The following is a 17147-nucleotide window of genomic DNA, read 5'->3' as shown; positions in this document are numbered from 1 at the left end:
GCGTACGCTGCAAACGGGAAAGAAAAGTCGCTCGCGCAGGCTGAAAAAGCAGAAACCACCGCACCGCAGCGCAGGCGCAAAAAGCGAAAACCACCGCAGCTGCTGCAGCAGCTCCAGGCGAGGGAGGCCACCACGGCGAAAGGTGCAGGAGCAGGAGAGGGAGAGAAAGCAGACACAAATTCCCAGCGCGGCTCCGGCTCCGGCTTCCCCCAAAACCTACACCGCCGCCGTCCCCGCCCCCGCCCCATGGGCCCCGCGCCGCCGGCGCCGCCCTTCCCGCCGCTGCGCCACCAGTAGAGATCGCCCGCGCCGGGGATGGCGCGGCCCGGGCGCCCCCGCCGCCGCTCAGGCCGAGGTCAGTCAGCTTCCCCCGATCTGAGCCCACTCCGCGGTTGCGTCGGAACACCGGGACCTCCGTGCCTGCCTGCCTCATGTCTTGTTTGCTTGCTTGGTTGCTTGGGTGGAGAGAGAGAGAGAGAGCCACCGACTCGTTGGAAGCTCGGGCCCTGCCGCGATTATTTACAGGGATGCAGCAGCTTCAGGTTTAGCGGCGGAGGGATGCCCGACGACTCTTACCCCTGTCTCGTGCTCGCGGTGGCGGCCGTTCTAGGATCTTAGGTTGCCGCGCTTGTTTCGCAGCTCAATCTGAACCTCCATTTTGGGAGCCGTGGCAATGGTGGACGGTTCCGCCTGGAGAGGCCTTCCTCGGCTGCGCGGCCCTTTTCTACTGGGTAGCTCCTGAGATGCTTCAACATCTTAGATTGGCTCATGTCTCCACTCAGAAGCACGCCGCATTTCTGCCCCCCCTTTGTTTTTCAAATGGCACCGCTCCACTAGATAGATAGGTCCGTTGCTACCGAGAATGCACTTTTATTGGTTTGTTAAGGATTGCTCGGGAGTGAATCGAAACGATTACTTGTCCTCAGTTCATCATCGCTTCGAGATATACTCGAGTGTGCTTCTTCCTTACTTTTCCTTTCTGAACAAGTCTTTACCCATTGTAGCCTTTGCTTCACACCCATTTAGCTGAATTTCAGTAGCGGTACATGGCTTTTCAATTTATCTTGAATAACATGTGGTGGAACTGGCCACCTTGAAAGGCAAATTCTCCGCGCCAACTGTGTGTTTCTTTCTTAGGCTTGTGTGCTCAACATGGGCTCTTCACACTAATTCTGTACGCATACACTCTTGTCTCAACATGACACTGACTGGTCGATTGTGCTGTTTATTCACAGGATTGTTTGAACATGCTCCAAGGAAGAAGTTCTTATTTAATTTCTTAGTTATTATCTTGGCTCTCGAATTTATCAGTGAGACCAGTTTGATCACCCAAACATCCGCCCTAGAAGCTGATGGTCCTGCTATGTCTCCTTCACAAGGTTGGCGACCAGTTCGGCCCATGGTATCCCAGGCCAAAGTTGGTGTAACTCTTGCATCACGACAACACAGACAAAAGAAGCTATATTCATCGCCATCTGCTCTATCACCTTTGCACCCTCCCATCTCAGCGCCAAGCTATAGCCCCATCGCTGGAGCTTCTCACCTCTCCTTTTATTCCTCGGACCAGTCAGATCATTATTTGGCGCAGCATAACAGACGCTCAGCAGCAGATGTTCCTGCTCATGTGGATGCCGCGCCACCTGATGCAGCTTCAAATACTAGCGCAGCTCCTTCTGGATTAGTGCAGCCCCCAGTATCTCCACACGATGGTAAGTTTTGCTAGAGTCAGAATTTAGTTCCAAATGATTTCATTCATGTCAAACTTGACTTCAAATTGCATAAAAGAGATGCTCGTGTATTATATCTAATTTGGCTTATTTGGGGAAATAGCACATCATGACTGGTCAGTATACTAGTTGCTAGCAGCTGTCTTACATAGCACATGTAAATTATAGAAGTTTGTTAGCTTTTGCTAATTCACGTATTATGTTTTGATCCATCAATTTTGAATCAATTCCACAATAATTCACTTTGTGTTTTACTAGGCTGTTGTGCCCCAAATATGGTACAAAGACGGGGGAGCAAAGACTGCCATTGTGTTTACCCAGTAAGAGTTGAGCTCTTCCTTCACAATGTTTCCTTGAATTCAAATTGGAGCAACGAATTTCTTGCCGAGCTTGCATCGCAGCTCAACTTGTGGGTTACCCAGTTTGAGATTGTAAATTTCTATGTTGTTGGAGCTTCTGGGCTAAATATGACAATGAACATAGCTCCCCACACTGGAAATAGCTTCTCATCCGATCAAGTTTCTGCAATGAATTATTCTCTTAGCATGCATACAGTTCAGATCAATCCGATACTGGTCGGGGACTACAATCTTCTTAATTTAACGTGGTTCAGATCATTGGCTCCAGCTCCTGGTAATCCTTAGTCATCTTGATGTTCTTCTATGTATTACAGTGCTGATAGATCTTTTAGTGTCTAGGTACAAAAACTGGAATGCCACTTCATCTCTTTCTTTAAGTTTGTCTCTATTGCTTACTTTAGTTGAGAGATTGAAGATTGTTTGTGACACATCATATTAGTAATACTAGTTATTTCCAATTATCTATAGTGTGAGCTGTGAACCACCAACTTGTAAAACTAGGAACTTTTGATTGATGATTGATCCATCAAACAAGTACTCCGTATATTCCCAGAAACATGTCAATTTGGACCAAAATTGTTATTCTATTTTCTTTGTAATTTGTCAAATTCTAATTCCCCGTGTATTCTTTTCCAAATTACCCCTATTAATTTTACACATTTCTCCCACTTTCGCACCTTGCTATTTGTACTTGCAATATTAATTAAGGTTTTTTGATCACTTGTATTTGAAATACAGTTCTAGCTATGCATTATTTGGTAAAAAGTGCCAAGTATGCAGGAAAGGCTGGAGTACTAAAATAACGAGAATAGTGTAGGTAGGCGCTACATATTACACTTCTACCACCCTGCATTTAGTGCCCAACTCGTTTGATTTAAAGAGGACGAGAGACAAGGAAAACAAGCATGACTGCCCGCATATCCATATTTCACAAGTAGCTACAGAGGACACATGAATTACATCTCGATTCGAATTTTGAAGCACTGGTTTGGCTAATTCAAAATCTGTACATGCACTTTCTTTTGTTTCTGTTCAAAACCTTCAGCTTGTGGATTTTCGATCAAAGTAACCCCTTTAGTTTTAATTACGACTTGTTTATCCAGTTAGATGTGTTACTTTTTGTACTTCCTACACGGTGTATCATATGGATGACCTTTCAATTTAGGCGAGTGTCCTATTTACTATTACGCACCTTTTTAAAATGATATTCTTTGTCTAACATCATTGTCTATTTTCTGTTTCAACATTCAGCTCCAGCGTTCATGATATCACCTAAGTCCTCTCCATTTACATCATCTTCCTTACCAAGGACGAGTGAAAGCAGCAGCAATGGCAGACACTTGAGCCTGATTACTGTTATTTGCATATGTATTGGTGCTCTAATTGGTGTCCTGGTGATCCTTTTATCTATTTGCTTCTGCACATTCAGGAAAGGAAAGAAGAAGTTGCCTCCTGTTGAAACACGTATGTGTCAAGAGATCTATTCCTTGTTTTATTCTTTGCCAAAAACAAGAACAAAACTAATGTAGTTTATTTTATGTGATGGGATTAGAATTTTATACTATATTATAATATGCAAAAACTCCCCAAATTTTGTACTATTGTTTATATTCAACCTTTTGGCTTTGAGCATAGTTTTCCCCTAGTTAATGTTTGTGTGTGAAGTTATAATGGCTTTAGAACTTGAAGAGTCGAACCTTACACAGTTCAATCTTTCACTTGGATAGCTTACTGTCCCTTAGTCAAAACTTTAGTATGATCGATGGTAAGGGTATTTTGTCTCTCTGGCTTTTCTGTTCGATAACAACATGATATTTGAACCCAAGCTATATGGAAAGGTTGGTACAAGAAAACCAGCTATCTGAAGGCTATCATTTACTAATAAGTACACCCTCTCCGGCACTTAGCTAGCGTAAGCGTCCAGCTTTAGGCATTTTTGGTCCGGTACTCCGATCTGCACCAGGATACATGGGATTCTCTGTTGGCCCCAACATTCAGCCCTGCCCATCCTATTAATAGCAAGTGGACAGGGGCTCAATAAAATGCACTGTAGGCCCCCTAAACTTGGCCCAGGTTGTCAAATAAGCACCCGGCCTCCCAACCTGCATATAAATCCCTGAACATGTTTAAGTGGATGAGTTAGGTCCCAGGCATGCTGGTAAACACTAACATGAAGGCTTGAGCTGAGCACATCCAATGTGGGGACTTTCCTCTCTATGTAAGAAAGGCCATTGTCGTGGATCCCAAGATCTAACCACCCTCACTCCTAATTTTTTTCTTGGGCACAGGGAAGGCTGCCGCTATCACTCTTTCTGATTTCTCTTTCGTAAAGAGTTTGGTGTGTGGGTCAATAATGAAAATGTCATGTTGGACATGATCAATCTATCGTGTCAGCACTCTAGTTCTGCATGGTGTGTTTGGGCTCTAACCAGCAACACATGTTAGAACTTAGAGATGCAAGCTGTGAGTTTAGGGAATGTCAAAATATGCCTATATGTTGTACCTTTGCTGGATAGACCGAGCCACTGTAAATAGTGACTATTACTTGGATCAAATCACATCATATTGGATCACGGTAGTGGAAGCATTGTAGAGAATTTGTCTTGCTGTATTTCATTTGGAGGATACTTTGTAGCTTCAGTTTCACTCGTGCAATACATTTGAACTAAGGTCTTCACGGCTTGTCAAGTTAAGAGATACTTCTTTCTTACGTATTTGTGGACTGTGAAAGTTCATAATGTATTTCTGGTTGTAGTCCTTTGAAGGTCATTAAATGAGGGTGGAAGCAGATACCGTGTCCATAGATCCCTAATTCGTTCAGCTTCTTAGTCAATTTCGAACGATGATCAAATGTTTGGTTTCTTTCCCAGTGTTTGTCACCCATGTTTCAGAAATGATTTAATGTGTATTAACCTCGGCTGCTTTTCCGTACAGCCAAACAAAGGACACCAGATGCAGTATCTGCAGTTGAATCACTTCCTCGCCCCACAAGTACACGGTTCCTTGCATATGACGAACTTAAAGAAGCAACAAACAACTTTGAGGCTTCAAGTGTGCTTGGGGAAGGTGGTTTTGGCCGTGTCTTTAAGGGAATACTAAGTGATGGCACTGCTGTCGCTATAAAGAAGCTTACTTCTGGGGGACACCAAGGAGATAAAGAGTTTCTAGTTGAAGTGGAGATGCTGAGCAGGTTGCACCACCGCAACCTTGTGAAACTCATTGGATACTACAGCAACCGTGAATTGTCACAGAGCCTTCTTTGTTATGAACTTGTTCCTAATGGAAGTTTAGAGGCCTGGCTTCATGGTATGGCTTGCTATTTCTTTTTCTGTCTGAACCATTGCTGCATCGTTACCAATATAGTTGTGATTAGAAGTGTTTCATTAGGTTTAATTTGTTTTCCTGTAATTTATTGTAATTTACTGACATCTGAAACACAGCTCTTACTGCATATGTTATGTTATCAGGCTCATTGGGCGCTAACTGCCCCTTGGATTGGGACACCAGAATGAAGATAGCACTTGATGCTGCCAGGGGATTAGCATACCTTCATGAAGATTCACAGCCTTGTGTAATCCACAGGGACTTCAAAGCTTCTAATATATTGCTTGAGAATGATTTTCATGCCAAAGTGTCCGATTTTGGTTTGGCCAAACAGGCGCCAGAAGGTCGCTTAAACTATCTTTCAACTCGTGTTATGGGAACTTTTGGGTAATCTGAATATATCCTACCTTGAGTTACATTTAACTATCTCTGCTCTGCTTTTGCTTTATATAGTCTGATGTGTTTTCAGGTACGTAGCACCAGAGTATGCAATGACAGGACACTTAATTGTAAAAAGCGATGTATATAGCTATGGAGTTGTTCTACTTGAACTACTTACTGGAAGGAGGCCTGTGGACATGTCTCAATCTTCCGGGCAGGAAAATCTAGTGACATGGGTTAGATTTCCTTCTCACTATCTTCAGTTATTTTCACATAAATCTCTTTTACTGTTTTACATAGGAGTGTGAATCTGTGTTAGTGTGAACACTATTGGTCAGCTAACTAGTTGAGTGTACTATGCTTGCACATTAGTGATTATTAATGTCAAAAGGCAGCTGGAGCAAAACAAGATGGGGGATGGGTAAACAGTAAACACCGTTGGGTGGAAAGTAGACTTGCTGCGCTAGTCTGTTCTTTATATGTGGCAAGTTTGGGGTTGGATACTTTATTAAATCTCGTCGTATTCATATTGCGTGTTTATAGGACCTGATAACGTATGAACACATAGTGCTATCATGTTACACTTGATAAACGGGTTATTTTGCTCAACTAACTTACAGACACGGCCAGTTCTTCGAGATAAAGATAGACTACAAGAACTAGCTGACCCCAGTCTTGGTGGGCAGTATCCGAAAGAAGATTTTGTGAGAGTCTGCACAATCGCAGCAGCCTGTGTTTCCCCTGAGGCAAACCAAAGGCCAACAATGGGGGAGGTGGTGCAGTCACTTAAGATGGTGCAACGCTCCACGGAGTTCCAGGAATCTGTACAAACACCACCAGCTCGTCCTAATATCCGGGCTGCAGCAACATATGAATCTGACGGGACTTCATCCATGTTCTCCTCCGGACCCTTCTCAGGTCTGAGCCCTTTTGAGACTGAAAACATCTCGAGAACGGCGATTTTCTCAGAAGATCTCCACGAAGGCCGATGATTGTTAGGGGGTGGTTGAGGAACTGTTTTCGGTAGAGCCTCTAACCGCCCATTGAAAGGCTGGTGATGTTAGTGACCTGGCCGGTTATGGGGAAGCAATACCTGTAAATTCCATTTTTAGTCGCCGCCCGCAAAAAGACTAGATTATCACAAGAACAGCTGATCACTTTGTACCAAATACTAGATGATTTTGCTCGAGGTTTTTGTCCGTAACTCCTGTCTCATGTTGGCACATTTTTGGTGTGTGCTTGAAGTTTTTGTATGAGGGCATGCTATCGTGAACCACAACAGGAGTTGTTGGTAGCTGTGTGCAGCAGAATTCTTTCCATTTGGGTGTGGGGAAGCGTAGAGCAACCTGATGCCCTCCCTCTTCAATCTGAACTGAATCTGCTGGCACTGTGCATGATTTAACAGTTGGTTTGGTGATTCATGCTGGAATGTTTCACCAAGTTTCAAAAACCTGCACGAACTGAGACTGACACGGACACACGGTGACTCATTAGGCATTTCTCCTGCCACTGCCAGTACATTTTTGGTACTTGTACACATCAAAAGGGGTTTCCTGAATAAGCGGCTGTCCTCTCCAGCGAGCGGCGAGCCATGCATGCCTTGGCTCCCGCTGAATGCTCCCACTCCCCACACTCTCGTCTTCAGCCCCTCTTCTCCCGCGGTCCGCCCCGACTGCTCTCTTCTCCGTGACCGCGCGCCTAATCAGGACACCACTCTCCTCTCATCGCGTCTGTACCTATCTCCCCACATCGATCACTGCTTTCTCTCGATCTGGATCGTCATGGCTCGCCGCTCCTTGCTGCTAGCGTTTCTCGTCGTGGCCGCCGGCGCTGCCATCACAGCGAACGCCAAGGTGTACTCCCCGGTGGACTCGATCCTGCTCAACTGCGGCTCCACCGCGGACGGTCTCGACGGGGACGGCCGCAAGTGGCAGGCGGACACCAACAACAACGAGTGGCTGGGCGACGCCGGCAAGTCGTCCATCATGGCGGCGGCGGACGAGCTGGACTCGACGCTGCCGTCCACCATCCCGTACATGACGGCGCGTGTCTTCACCGTGGAGACGGCCTACAACTTCACGGTGAACCCCAAGGACCGGCACTGGCTGCGCCTCCTCTTCTACCCGTCCTCCTACAACGGGATCGCGCCGGAGGACTTCCGCTTCTCCGTCTCCACCTCCACCGGCCTCACCCTCCTCCGCAACTTCAGCGTCTGGGTCACCACCAAGGCGCTCACCCAGGGCTACCTCGTCCGGGAGTTCTCCATCCCCCGGACGCCCACCGGTGTCCTCACCGTCACCTTCACCCCCACGCCCATGACCAACGTCACCTACGCCTACATCAACGGCCTCGAGGTCTCCTCCATGCCCGACATCTTCGACGACCCCGCCACCATGGTGGGCTTCGCCGACCAGACCGTCGACATCGCCGGCGCCACCTTACAGACCATGTACCGCTTCAACGTCGGCGGGGGCTACATCCCGCCCTCCAACGACTCCGGCCTCTCCCGCTCCTGGTTCGACGACACCCCCTACGTCTTCGGCGTCATGCAGGGCGTCACCTACAACGCCGGCGCCAGGTTCCACGTCAAGTACCCCAGCGAGATCGCCGAGTACGTCGCCCCCGTCGAGGTGTACACCGGCACCCGCTCCATGGGCTCCGACGCGCGCGTCAACCAGAACTACAACCTCACCTGGACCATGGAGGTGGACGCCAACTTCACCTACGTCGTCCGCTTCCACTTCTGCGAGCTCCTGCTCAACAGGCCCAACCAGCGCGCCTTCGACATCTACGTCAACAACAAGACGGCGCAGTCCGATGCGGACGTCATCGAGATGACCTCCGAGCGTGGCGTGCCGACCTACAAGGACTTCGCCGTGCACATGCCCGACGAGCCCGGGGACGAGATCATGTGGATTGCCCTGCACCCGTCCGTCGCGCTCAGGCCGCAGTTCTACGACGCCATCCTCAGCGGCCTCGAGGTCTTCAAGCTCAACGACACCGCCGGAAACCTTGCCGCGCCCGACCCGTTACCGTCCAAGATGCTGGCCGACGCCGAGCTGGGAGACAGCGACAAGGACAGGTCCAGGAAATCCAAGGAGCAAGCCAACATGGCAACCGTGATCGGCGGCACGGCGGGCGGCGCCGCAGCGGTGGGCATCGTGGCGGCCATCTGCGTGGTGGTGTACCACAACAAGAAGACCAAGGAGCTCAGCGGTAGCGAGTCGCACACCTCCGGGTGGCTGCCGCTGTACAACTCCCACACCAGCGGCAAGTCGTCCGGCCACCTCGCGGCGAACCTGGGAGGCATGTGCCGCCACTTCTCCCTCGCGGAGATGAAAGCGGGGACAAAGAACTTCAGCGAGTCGCTGGTGATCGGCGTGGGCGGTTTCGGGAAGGTGTACCGCGGCATGGTGGACGGCGACACCAAGGTGGCCATCAAGCGGTCGAACCCGTCGTCGGAGCAGGGCGTGCTGGAGTTCCAGACGGAGATCGAGATGCTGTCCAAGCTGCGGCACCGCCACCTCGTATCCCTCATCGGATTCTGCGAGGAGGACAACGAGATGATCCTCGTCTACGACTACATGGAGCACGGCACGCTGCGGGAGCACCTCTACAACAAGGGCGGCAAGCCGCCGCTGTCGTGGCGGCACCGCCTCGACATCTGCATCGGCGCCGCCCGCGGGTTGCACTACCTCCACACCGGCGCCAAGTACACCATCATCCACCGCGACGTCAAGACAACCAACATCCTCGTCGACGAGAACTGGGTGGCCAAGGTCTCGGACTTCGGCCTCTCCAAGTCCGGCTCCACCACGGTGAACCAGGCGCACGTCAGCACCATGGTCAAGGGAAGCTTCGGGTACCTAGACCCGGAGTACTTCCGGCGGCAGCAACTCACCGACAAGTCCGACGTCTACTCCTTCGGCGTGGTGCTGTTCGAGGTCCTCATGGCGCGGCCGGCGCTGAACCCGGCGCTGCCGCGGGACCAGGTCAGCCTCGCTGACTACGCCCTCATCTGCCAGCGGAAGGGCACCCTGCCGGACGTCGTTGACCCGACCATCAAGGACCAGATCGCGCCGGAGTGCCTCATCAAGTTCGCCGAGACGGCCGAGAAGTGCCTGGCCGACCAAGGCATTGAGCGGCCGTCCATGGGCGACGTGCTGTGGAACCTCGAGTTCGCGATGCAGCTACAAGACACGTTCGACGGCGGCAGCGGCCGACGGCGCGGCGAGGATGACGGGAGCGGGCGACCGGTGCTCGAGCCCAGCAACAGCTATGGGAGCACGACCACGCTCGGGACGTCATCCAACTCCAGGGCGCACGAGGCGAGCGTCGTCATACTGGAGGAGGAGGACGACGACATGACTAACGGCGCGGCCTTCTCGCAGATCGTGCAACCCACCGGACGGTGACACGACCCGAGCTACAGGCTCCTCTGTTTACAAACGTGCTGTGATGTTGGTGCTGAATTTTGAAGCTCTCATTAGTAGTAGATCAAAGTACTGTAGACTGTAGTAAGCTTGAAGGACTGGATAATTTGATAACTAGAAAGCAGAAATTAGCGTTTCGTTCAGTGTTCACATAGCTAAGGCATTAGACATGGTTTTACTGAAATTTAACTCTTTTTCATTGAACTAGCGGAGTGGCCGGTGGAATGTGCATGTCTCGGTTGATTTGATGGTTTTACTCGACAAAGTATCATTAGTTCGAACTTTCCAAATTAAAAGTCCTATAAATTTTGTCAAAAATCAAAGCATTCTAAATTTATAGAGAAAAAAAAAATCGATATCTACAATACCAAATCAACACTAATAGATGTACAATGAAATAATTATTCACACCATATTTATTCAATATAACTAGCACAACCGTCACCTCATATTTGGTTAATACATTTTAAATATATTTGGAATAGCTGTTTTAATTGATATTCATTCAAAAAGTTATAACCCACATAACAATTCTTAATACCATCAAACAAACATTTCATATAGCTAAGGCATCAGAGAAGGATTGTCGTTGCCTACTCAACAATACCCCGGATGAGGGATCCTCACGGAGGGGGGAAGAAGAGGGGGGCCATGACAGTTGGCGCCCACCGTGGGGCTAGCGGCGTCTGGGGGCCGGAACCGGGCGGGTTCGGCCTTTGGAGGCATCGGCGACACAATCGCCGTGGGGCGTGTCTTGTACACCGACAACTTCCCGATCGTCCCTCCGCACGAGTGCTGGACTCCGGCTAGATCCGACCCTGTCAAGCTCTCCATCACCCGACGGGATACACATCTTCATCAGCGAAACCGTCGATACCGATGGAAACTCCCTGGTAGGTACTGCAGCTACAACCGACGCTGAGCTGGATGCAGCTGTAAAGATCCGATCCGAGTCGCTGGAGTTTCCTAAGGAAAATTCCGCCTTAGAACTATAAATTTGAAAACCCACCCTATCCGCCCCTGAGCAGGAAAAGGCGGTGGAAGACCAACGCAGATCCACTTGGGTTTCCCAGGTGTTAGAGAAGTAGAGGTGCCACTTCGTGCACTTCCTCGCACATACACTGGGATCTGACTCTCCTCAGGAGGGTGCTAGACCGATGCAGCTAGAGGATACCGGAGAAAACACTAGATCTGAGCAGTCAGAGGGTGCTGGAAACAATGAGGACTCGTTACTCGGCGACCTCAGCCCACTCTCAGACGACGTTTCCCATATGGCGTTGGAAGAATACGACGCATGGTGCAGAAAAGTTGGAGGAGGAGGAGATGGTGAATCTTCTCCGCCAAAGCAGGTCTTTGCGGCCATAGCTGGCCTAGATGATGAAAACGAGGAGGAAGACTCCGAAAAGACTCCGCCTCGGGTAGGAATCCCGGACCCAGAGCTTCCGGATGCTCCACCACGGGTCCGTACCCGTCGGACAGACCAGCCGCCTGGCCGGAGCCTGAACTTCCAGGAGAACATAGCAGATGAGACACTCATGCACATAGCAGGTGAGGACAGAGAAAACGTCAAGCACAAGGAAATCCTAACCAATCCGATCACCCGAGAGGAAGTGGTGGATCCAGAAGCCTTTGAAGCAAGACGAAAAGAACTCCTGGCGGAAGCTCGGAACTTGGTCAAAGTCAATGCATCCATCCTTAAGGACAATGCTGCTACGATCAAAGAGTACGAGCAAGCCCGCGCACATCAGCGCCACGCGCACGAATCCCTTCAGAAATCGATAGATCTCAAAGCCTAATGGGAAACACAGATCAAGCGCACCCAAGAGGAAGAAAAGCAAAATATGACAAGGCGGAGAGATGACATCCTCCTCGTAACATCAACTATGACGACGCAGCACACCGCAAACCTCTGGCAACCCCAAAGGATAATATGGAGAAAGCGGCGGAGCTCCTGACAAACTACGATGGTAAGATCGACCTTGAGTACCTCAGGACAATCATTGGCACTGCCATGAAGCAGCAGAGAAAGGTGGATACTTCGCGCAGACTGGCTTCCAACCCGGAGGCATGTGTTTCCACAGTACAAAATCAGTCTGCCGGAAAGCAACAGGGGCACCGTGACGACCAATCTCGCACCGACTCAACTGTGCGCCGGCTAAAATACCTTCCTTAGTTACCTCACTTTTGTTATATGCAACTTTATCAGTTGGTTCCTCATTACTAAACTTTACCTCCGGTGCTCTTACCTATTTTACCTCTTCTTCTTTTTGTTCTGCAAGGAGTTGAGCTCTAATCTTCCTTGCCGATATCATTGGGAAAGGGAGCGGCTGATTGTAAAGCATCCTTTCAATGGGTACCACTTTGGATACTTCGACTTCAACTTGTGTTGCTTCAATGATTGCGGTGGAGGAGTACAATGAAGCCATTCCTTCTTGGGTGCTTCAATAAATTATGTAAAAGCTTGAAGAACATCTAATACCATAACATCATCAAGATTAAGTTCATTAGAAGTTTCCCCTAATTTCCTGGTGCTCTTATAAGAATTTAAACAATCATTCAGTTTATATTTCTCCTCCACTTCCAAGATCAAGGCCCCATGATACTCTATTTATATGGACTTTGTCTAGGCGTACCCAAGCTTGCTCGAGGGTGAGTTCCACAAAATATCCACTGGATAACAAATCTAATTCCCTTTTATTATCTTGTTCAAGTCCTCCATAAAAGACACGTAAAACATACCAAGGTGGTAAATCATGATGGGGACATTTTTGAACCGTACCTTTAAACCTGAGGTAGGCCCTCATTAAGCTTTCGCCACGGCGATTCTTGAAATTGGTTATAAATCTTCTTACTTCAGTGGACTTCACCTTGGGATATAATCGAAATATAAATTCCTTCATGAGATTCTCCCAAGTATCAATATTTTCTGTAGGGCAAGTTCTATACCAAGATAATCAAGTGTTGGTTAGAGATTAACTAAACAGTTTTAGTTTTAATTCATCATCAGCGTAGTTTCTCAATTTAATTGTCCAACACAACTCACTAAAAGAATGTAAATGATTATAAGGATCCTCATCTGGATCAAATCCTGCAAAAATGTTTTCTTTCATAATAGCAATAAAGCATGCATGAATAGCATACTCCACGTCACTCCCATTTGGGAATTCTTTAACGAACCCTCCGTTGGATCTCCCTAGGTGTTCAGCTACATCAAGCTTATTCCTAAGCTCAAGAGCAGCCATGGTATTACCTGAAACTATTAAAAAAACTTTAGTAAAAACAATAATAGATAAGAAACTAAGAACAAAGACCAAAAGAGTTGAGCTCTCCGGCAACGGTGCCAGGAAATAGCTTGATAACTGCAAGAACACAAATTAATTGTAGCTAGTTTTGAAATAAGAGTATCGAACCACGAGGAGCCACTAGTTATGGTCTTAATGCCCCTTGTTAATTTCTACTAAAGATTACTTCTAAATTGTTTTCTAATCTCAAAATGTTTAAAAGGGGGGTGTTGTAAAAGGTTGAATATGAAGTAATAAAGTAGTAAATGCGTTAAAGGAAATGAGTTGAAACTTGATAAGACGAAGTGTTCTCAGGGATTATTGGATCTACCTCTAGCATTAGGATTCAAGTTAATCAAGATAAAGTATGCTTTCAAATTTATTGTGTGTGGGAGAGCTCCGTAATAAGATGCGTCGAGAAAGCCATCTGTCATCGCATCTCTAAATAACCACAGAAGTTAGTCTTCTGCAAGCCACATATTGACTATTACTATTAAGGGTTTTACCCCGTGGTTATCGATATGAGCTTAGTGAATCCCTCTTATCCCCCTCATTCATGTGTCAAAGTACCGATGCGGTAATGTCACTTCCTGTTGTTCACTTCACCACACTTCAAAGGGTAGTTCCCTCTCGAGAACATCAGGCAAATATTACATGGTGCACAACACATAATATCAAGAGAGAGAACTAACACACATTAATAATTAAAACCATAAATCAGCTTAGATTCATCTCATATTCATGCTAGGTTTTCTCCATATCCCCAAGAACTAATAGGACTAATCACACATGGAAGCAATCAAGAAGATCATCATAATCTTATGGAGGGTATTAAAGGAATGGAATGAATTCGAGTACAAATCCACAATAGCAATCAAGATTACAAGTATGGTTGGAGGATGATGATGATGATGATGGTGCATCGGTTGATGATGATGAAGGTGATGATGCCTTGTCATCCGAGAATCCACGTAGCAGCCCGAATGTTGTCTTCTCCAAAGTTCCTTATTTAGATCTCATCTGGGGCGGTGTTTCTCTATTTTGCGGAGTTGTGTGTCTCGGGCGGGCCTTGCCCGTACCGATGCCCGTTAAAGTTACTAGAAGTTGTCCTCGCATTGTCCTTTCGCCCATGTGCATAAATAAGTGTTAAAATGATTTCTATCACGTCAAAATGCCAGAAAATGACAGTTTTCATTGATATTTCATTGTCAACTTATTGTTTCAAGATCCTGTGTAGACAAGCATAAAAGGACGCGGTAGCACGGTGAAATACGAAAATCCTACTACTACTCAATGATAACTTGATGAAATAATGATGTAAAAACATGCTAAAAATGCACTCATCAACGTGCTGCGGATTATGGTGAATCCTCGCAACATTTATGTGCATAAAATCTTATTATATGTGTAAGGATTGAATAGGAGTTTTGCAATCTTGTATCCTTGTCTCTTTGCCTAGTTTCGATGATCTGTAGGTACCCATATCATTCAGATGAGTGGATAATGGTGTGCTACCGTGAACCTCAGTGACAGAAAGAGGAAAGTAACAGTACATGTTTAGCGATTCATCCAGGATCATGGCACAATCATCTAGCTTAATGCTTTGGTTTGCATTCATATGCTTAATAATTATTGTTGCTTGCGACTGTGAGGACAATGGTTGGACCAGGAGGCTCTCTGGTCACCTCTGGCTTTAGGGACGAGAGTATTTACGGATGTGCTACTCACAAATCTCTTATCTCTATTTTATTTGTTACACATATGCGCTTCAATTGTATATGTATGCATAACTGTAGGAGAAACCTTAACCCTGGCCTATTTCCATCATTGAACACAACACCCTCAAAAGTAAACTAGAAAGGTCCGGTAAACATAAAATAAAATCAACTAGCAAGTCTTGTAGATGTTTCCTTTACACCATTTTAGCAGTACTTCCCAAGGTTCGATTAAACCTAGGTCTACTACGGAAAAATCTTATCATACTATAATCCATAATCCAGATTGAAGGTATCAACCCATTAGAGCATATCACACTTTCCTCGGCACTCCCACTGTGTGGGCGAAGAAATCCGCCCTCCGAACGTTCAGCGCCACGGTTCCGGCAGTACCGCGGCACGTCAAGTGGTCGGAAAAACCTTGCACATTTGATCGAGCCGATCATCCGATGGTAGTCCCCAAAGAGTGCTAAGCTTTGGTTGTTAGTCCCTGCATAGACGGGTATGACTTCTCCAAGTGCCTCATGGACGGCGGAGCCAGCTTGAACATCATGTACCTGGAAACTCTGGAGAAGATGAACCTTACCAAGGAACAGCTTGAGCACATCACCACGGAGTTCCATGGTGTGGTTCCGGGTAAAAAGGAAAACTCCTTGGGCAGTATCAAACTTCATGTGGCCTTCGGTGATGTTAAAACTTATCGTGAGGAGATGATCACATTTGAGGTTGTGTCCTTCAAAAGTTTCTACCATGTGATCTTCGGCAGGCCAACATACCACAAGTTCCATGCAAGGCCATGCTACATCTACAACAAGCTCAAGATTCCGGGTCCTAACGGTATGATCACCGTATCCGGAGACTGCAAAAAGGATCAAGAGTGCGATGAGGGAGAAGCCGCCTTTGCAGAGTTAGTTATCTCCGGAGAGGAGCTACAGGGCTACATAGCCACGGTGGATCCGGGCAAGATGCAAACCACCAAGAAGCAGATCTCCGATCAGAAGACCATGTTCAAGGCCGCGATAGATACCAAGAAGGTTGATCTCAAGCAAGGTGATGCCTCCAAGCAAGTCTCCATCCGCACAGGCCTGGACCTCAAATAGGAAGACGCGCTCGTCGAGTTCTTGCGATCTAACTTGGATATCTTCGCATGGCAACCTTCTAACATATCCGGAGTACGAACAGAACTCATCGAGCACTACCAACCCGGGTGCAAAACCGGTGAAGCAAGCTATGCTACGCTTTGGAGATAATAAGCGCCGCGCCATAGGAATGGAATTAGCAAAGTTACTAGAGGCATGTTTTGTAGTAGAAGTTATCCACACAGATTGGGTCGCAAATCTCGTGCTTGTACCGAAAAAATTCTGAAATACTAAGAATGTGCATCGATTACTCCGACTTGAATAAGCATTGTCTGAAGGATTTATTTCCCTCTCTCGCATTGACCAAGTTATTGACTCGATGATGACGTTGGGACTCCAAGTGCCGAGTGTTGTGTCAGTAGAGAATTTTCCCCACAAGGGTGACGCGAGGGTTTATATCAAACTCTCGGGGAACTGAGCAAAGAGTGTTCTCCTCTCTCTTCTTCTAGCAATCCTGCAAGTAGTATAAAAGCCTTGTGTCCCTAATCCACTATGTGGTTGTCAAGCACAAGGTTTTGTGTAAGTAAATAAAACACAAGTAAAAATAAAGTGAGTAAAACTAGATAAAATAAAGTAACTAATCTGAGGTTAATTTTTTTGGGTGTTTTGGATGCAAATAACAAAAAGTAAATATTTTTGTATTTTCGGATTAAAATAGTGCAGCAAATAGAAAACAAGATAAAAGTAATATAAAGGTGTTTCTTATGATAAAAAGTGGAACGGGGTTCATGGGTTCACTTGACTATTCTCTCTTTAAAGTTGTACTGGACAAATAATTCATCAACGAG

General features: G+C 47.0%; 1 protein-coding gene across 1 annotated transcript; it reads left to right on the top strand.

Moving 5' to 3' along the window:
• Positions 1-301: 301 nt before the first annotated feature.
• Positions 302-10297, top strand: LOC124659449 (receptor-like protein kinase ANXUR1). The gene is made up of 9 exons (XM_047197320.1): positions 302-355; positions 1236-1709; positions 1986-2360; positions 3338-3550; positions 5021-5392; positions 5554-5797; positions 5880-6027; positions 6412-6774; positions 7618-10297. The coding sequence occupies exons 1-9, from the start codon at positions 316-318 to the stop codon at positions 10204-10206; spliced, it is 4818 nt and encodes a 1605-aa protein (XP_047053276.1). The 5' UTR covers positions 302-315; the 3' UTR covers positions 10207-10297.
• The last annotated feature ends 6850 nt before the right edge of the window (positions 10298-17147 follow it).

This window comes from Lolium rigidum, chromosome 6 (genome assembly GCF_022539505.1).
Source record: "Lolium rigidum isolate FL_2022 chromosome 6, APGP_CSIRO_Lrig_0.1, whole genome shotgun sequence".
In the NCBI taxonomy this organism is placed as follows: Eukaryota; Viridiplantae; Streptophyta; class Magnoliopsida; order Poales; family Poaceae; genus Lolium; species Lolium rigidum.
The sequence above is the reverse complement of the archived record's forward strand: the minus strand, read 5'-3'. Positions and strand labels throughout refer to the sequence as shown.

What these genes read in the sequence shown, in the direction of transcription:
- LOC124659449 (XM_047197320.1), top strand. Translation starts at nt 316, where the DNA reads ATGGCGCGGCCCGGGCGCCCCCGCCGCCGCTCAGGCCGAG. An exon ending in ATCATTGGCTCCAGCTCCTG is followed by an intron (nt 2,361 to 3,337) that starts GTAATCCTTAGT and finishes TTCAACATTCAG; the next exon opens with CTCCAGCGTTCATGATATCA. An exon ending in TTTAGAGGCCTGGCTTCATG is followed by an intron (nt 5,393 to 5,553) that starts GTATGGCTTGCT and finishes TTATGTTATCAG; the next exon opens with GCTCATTGGGCGCTAACTGC.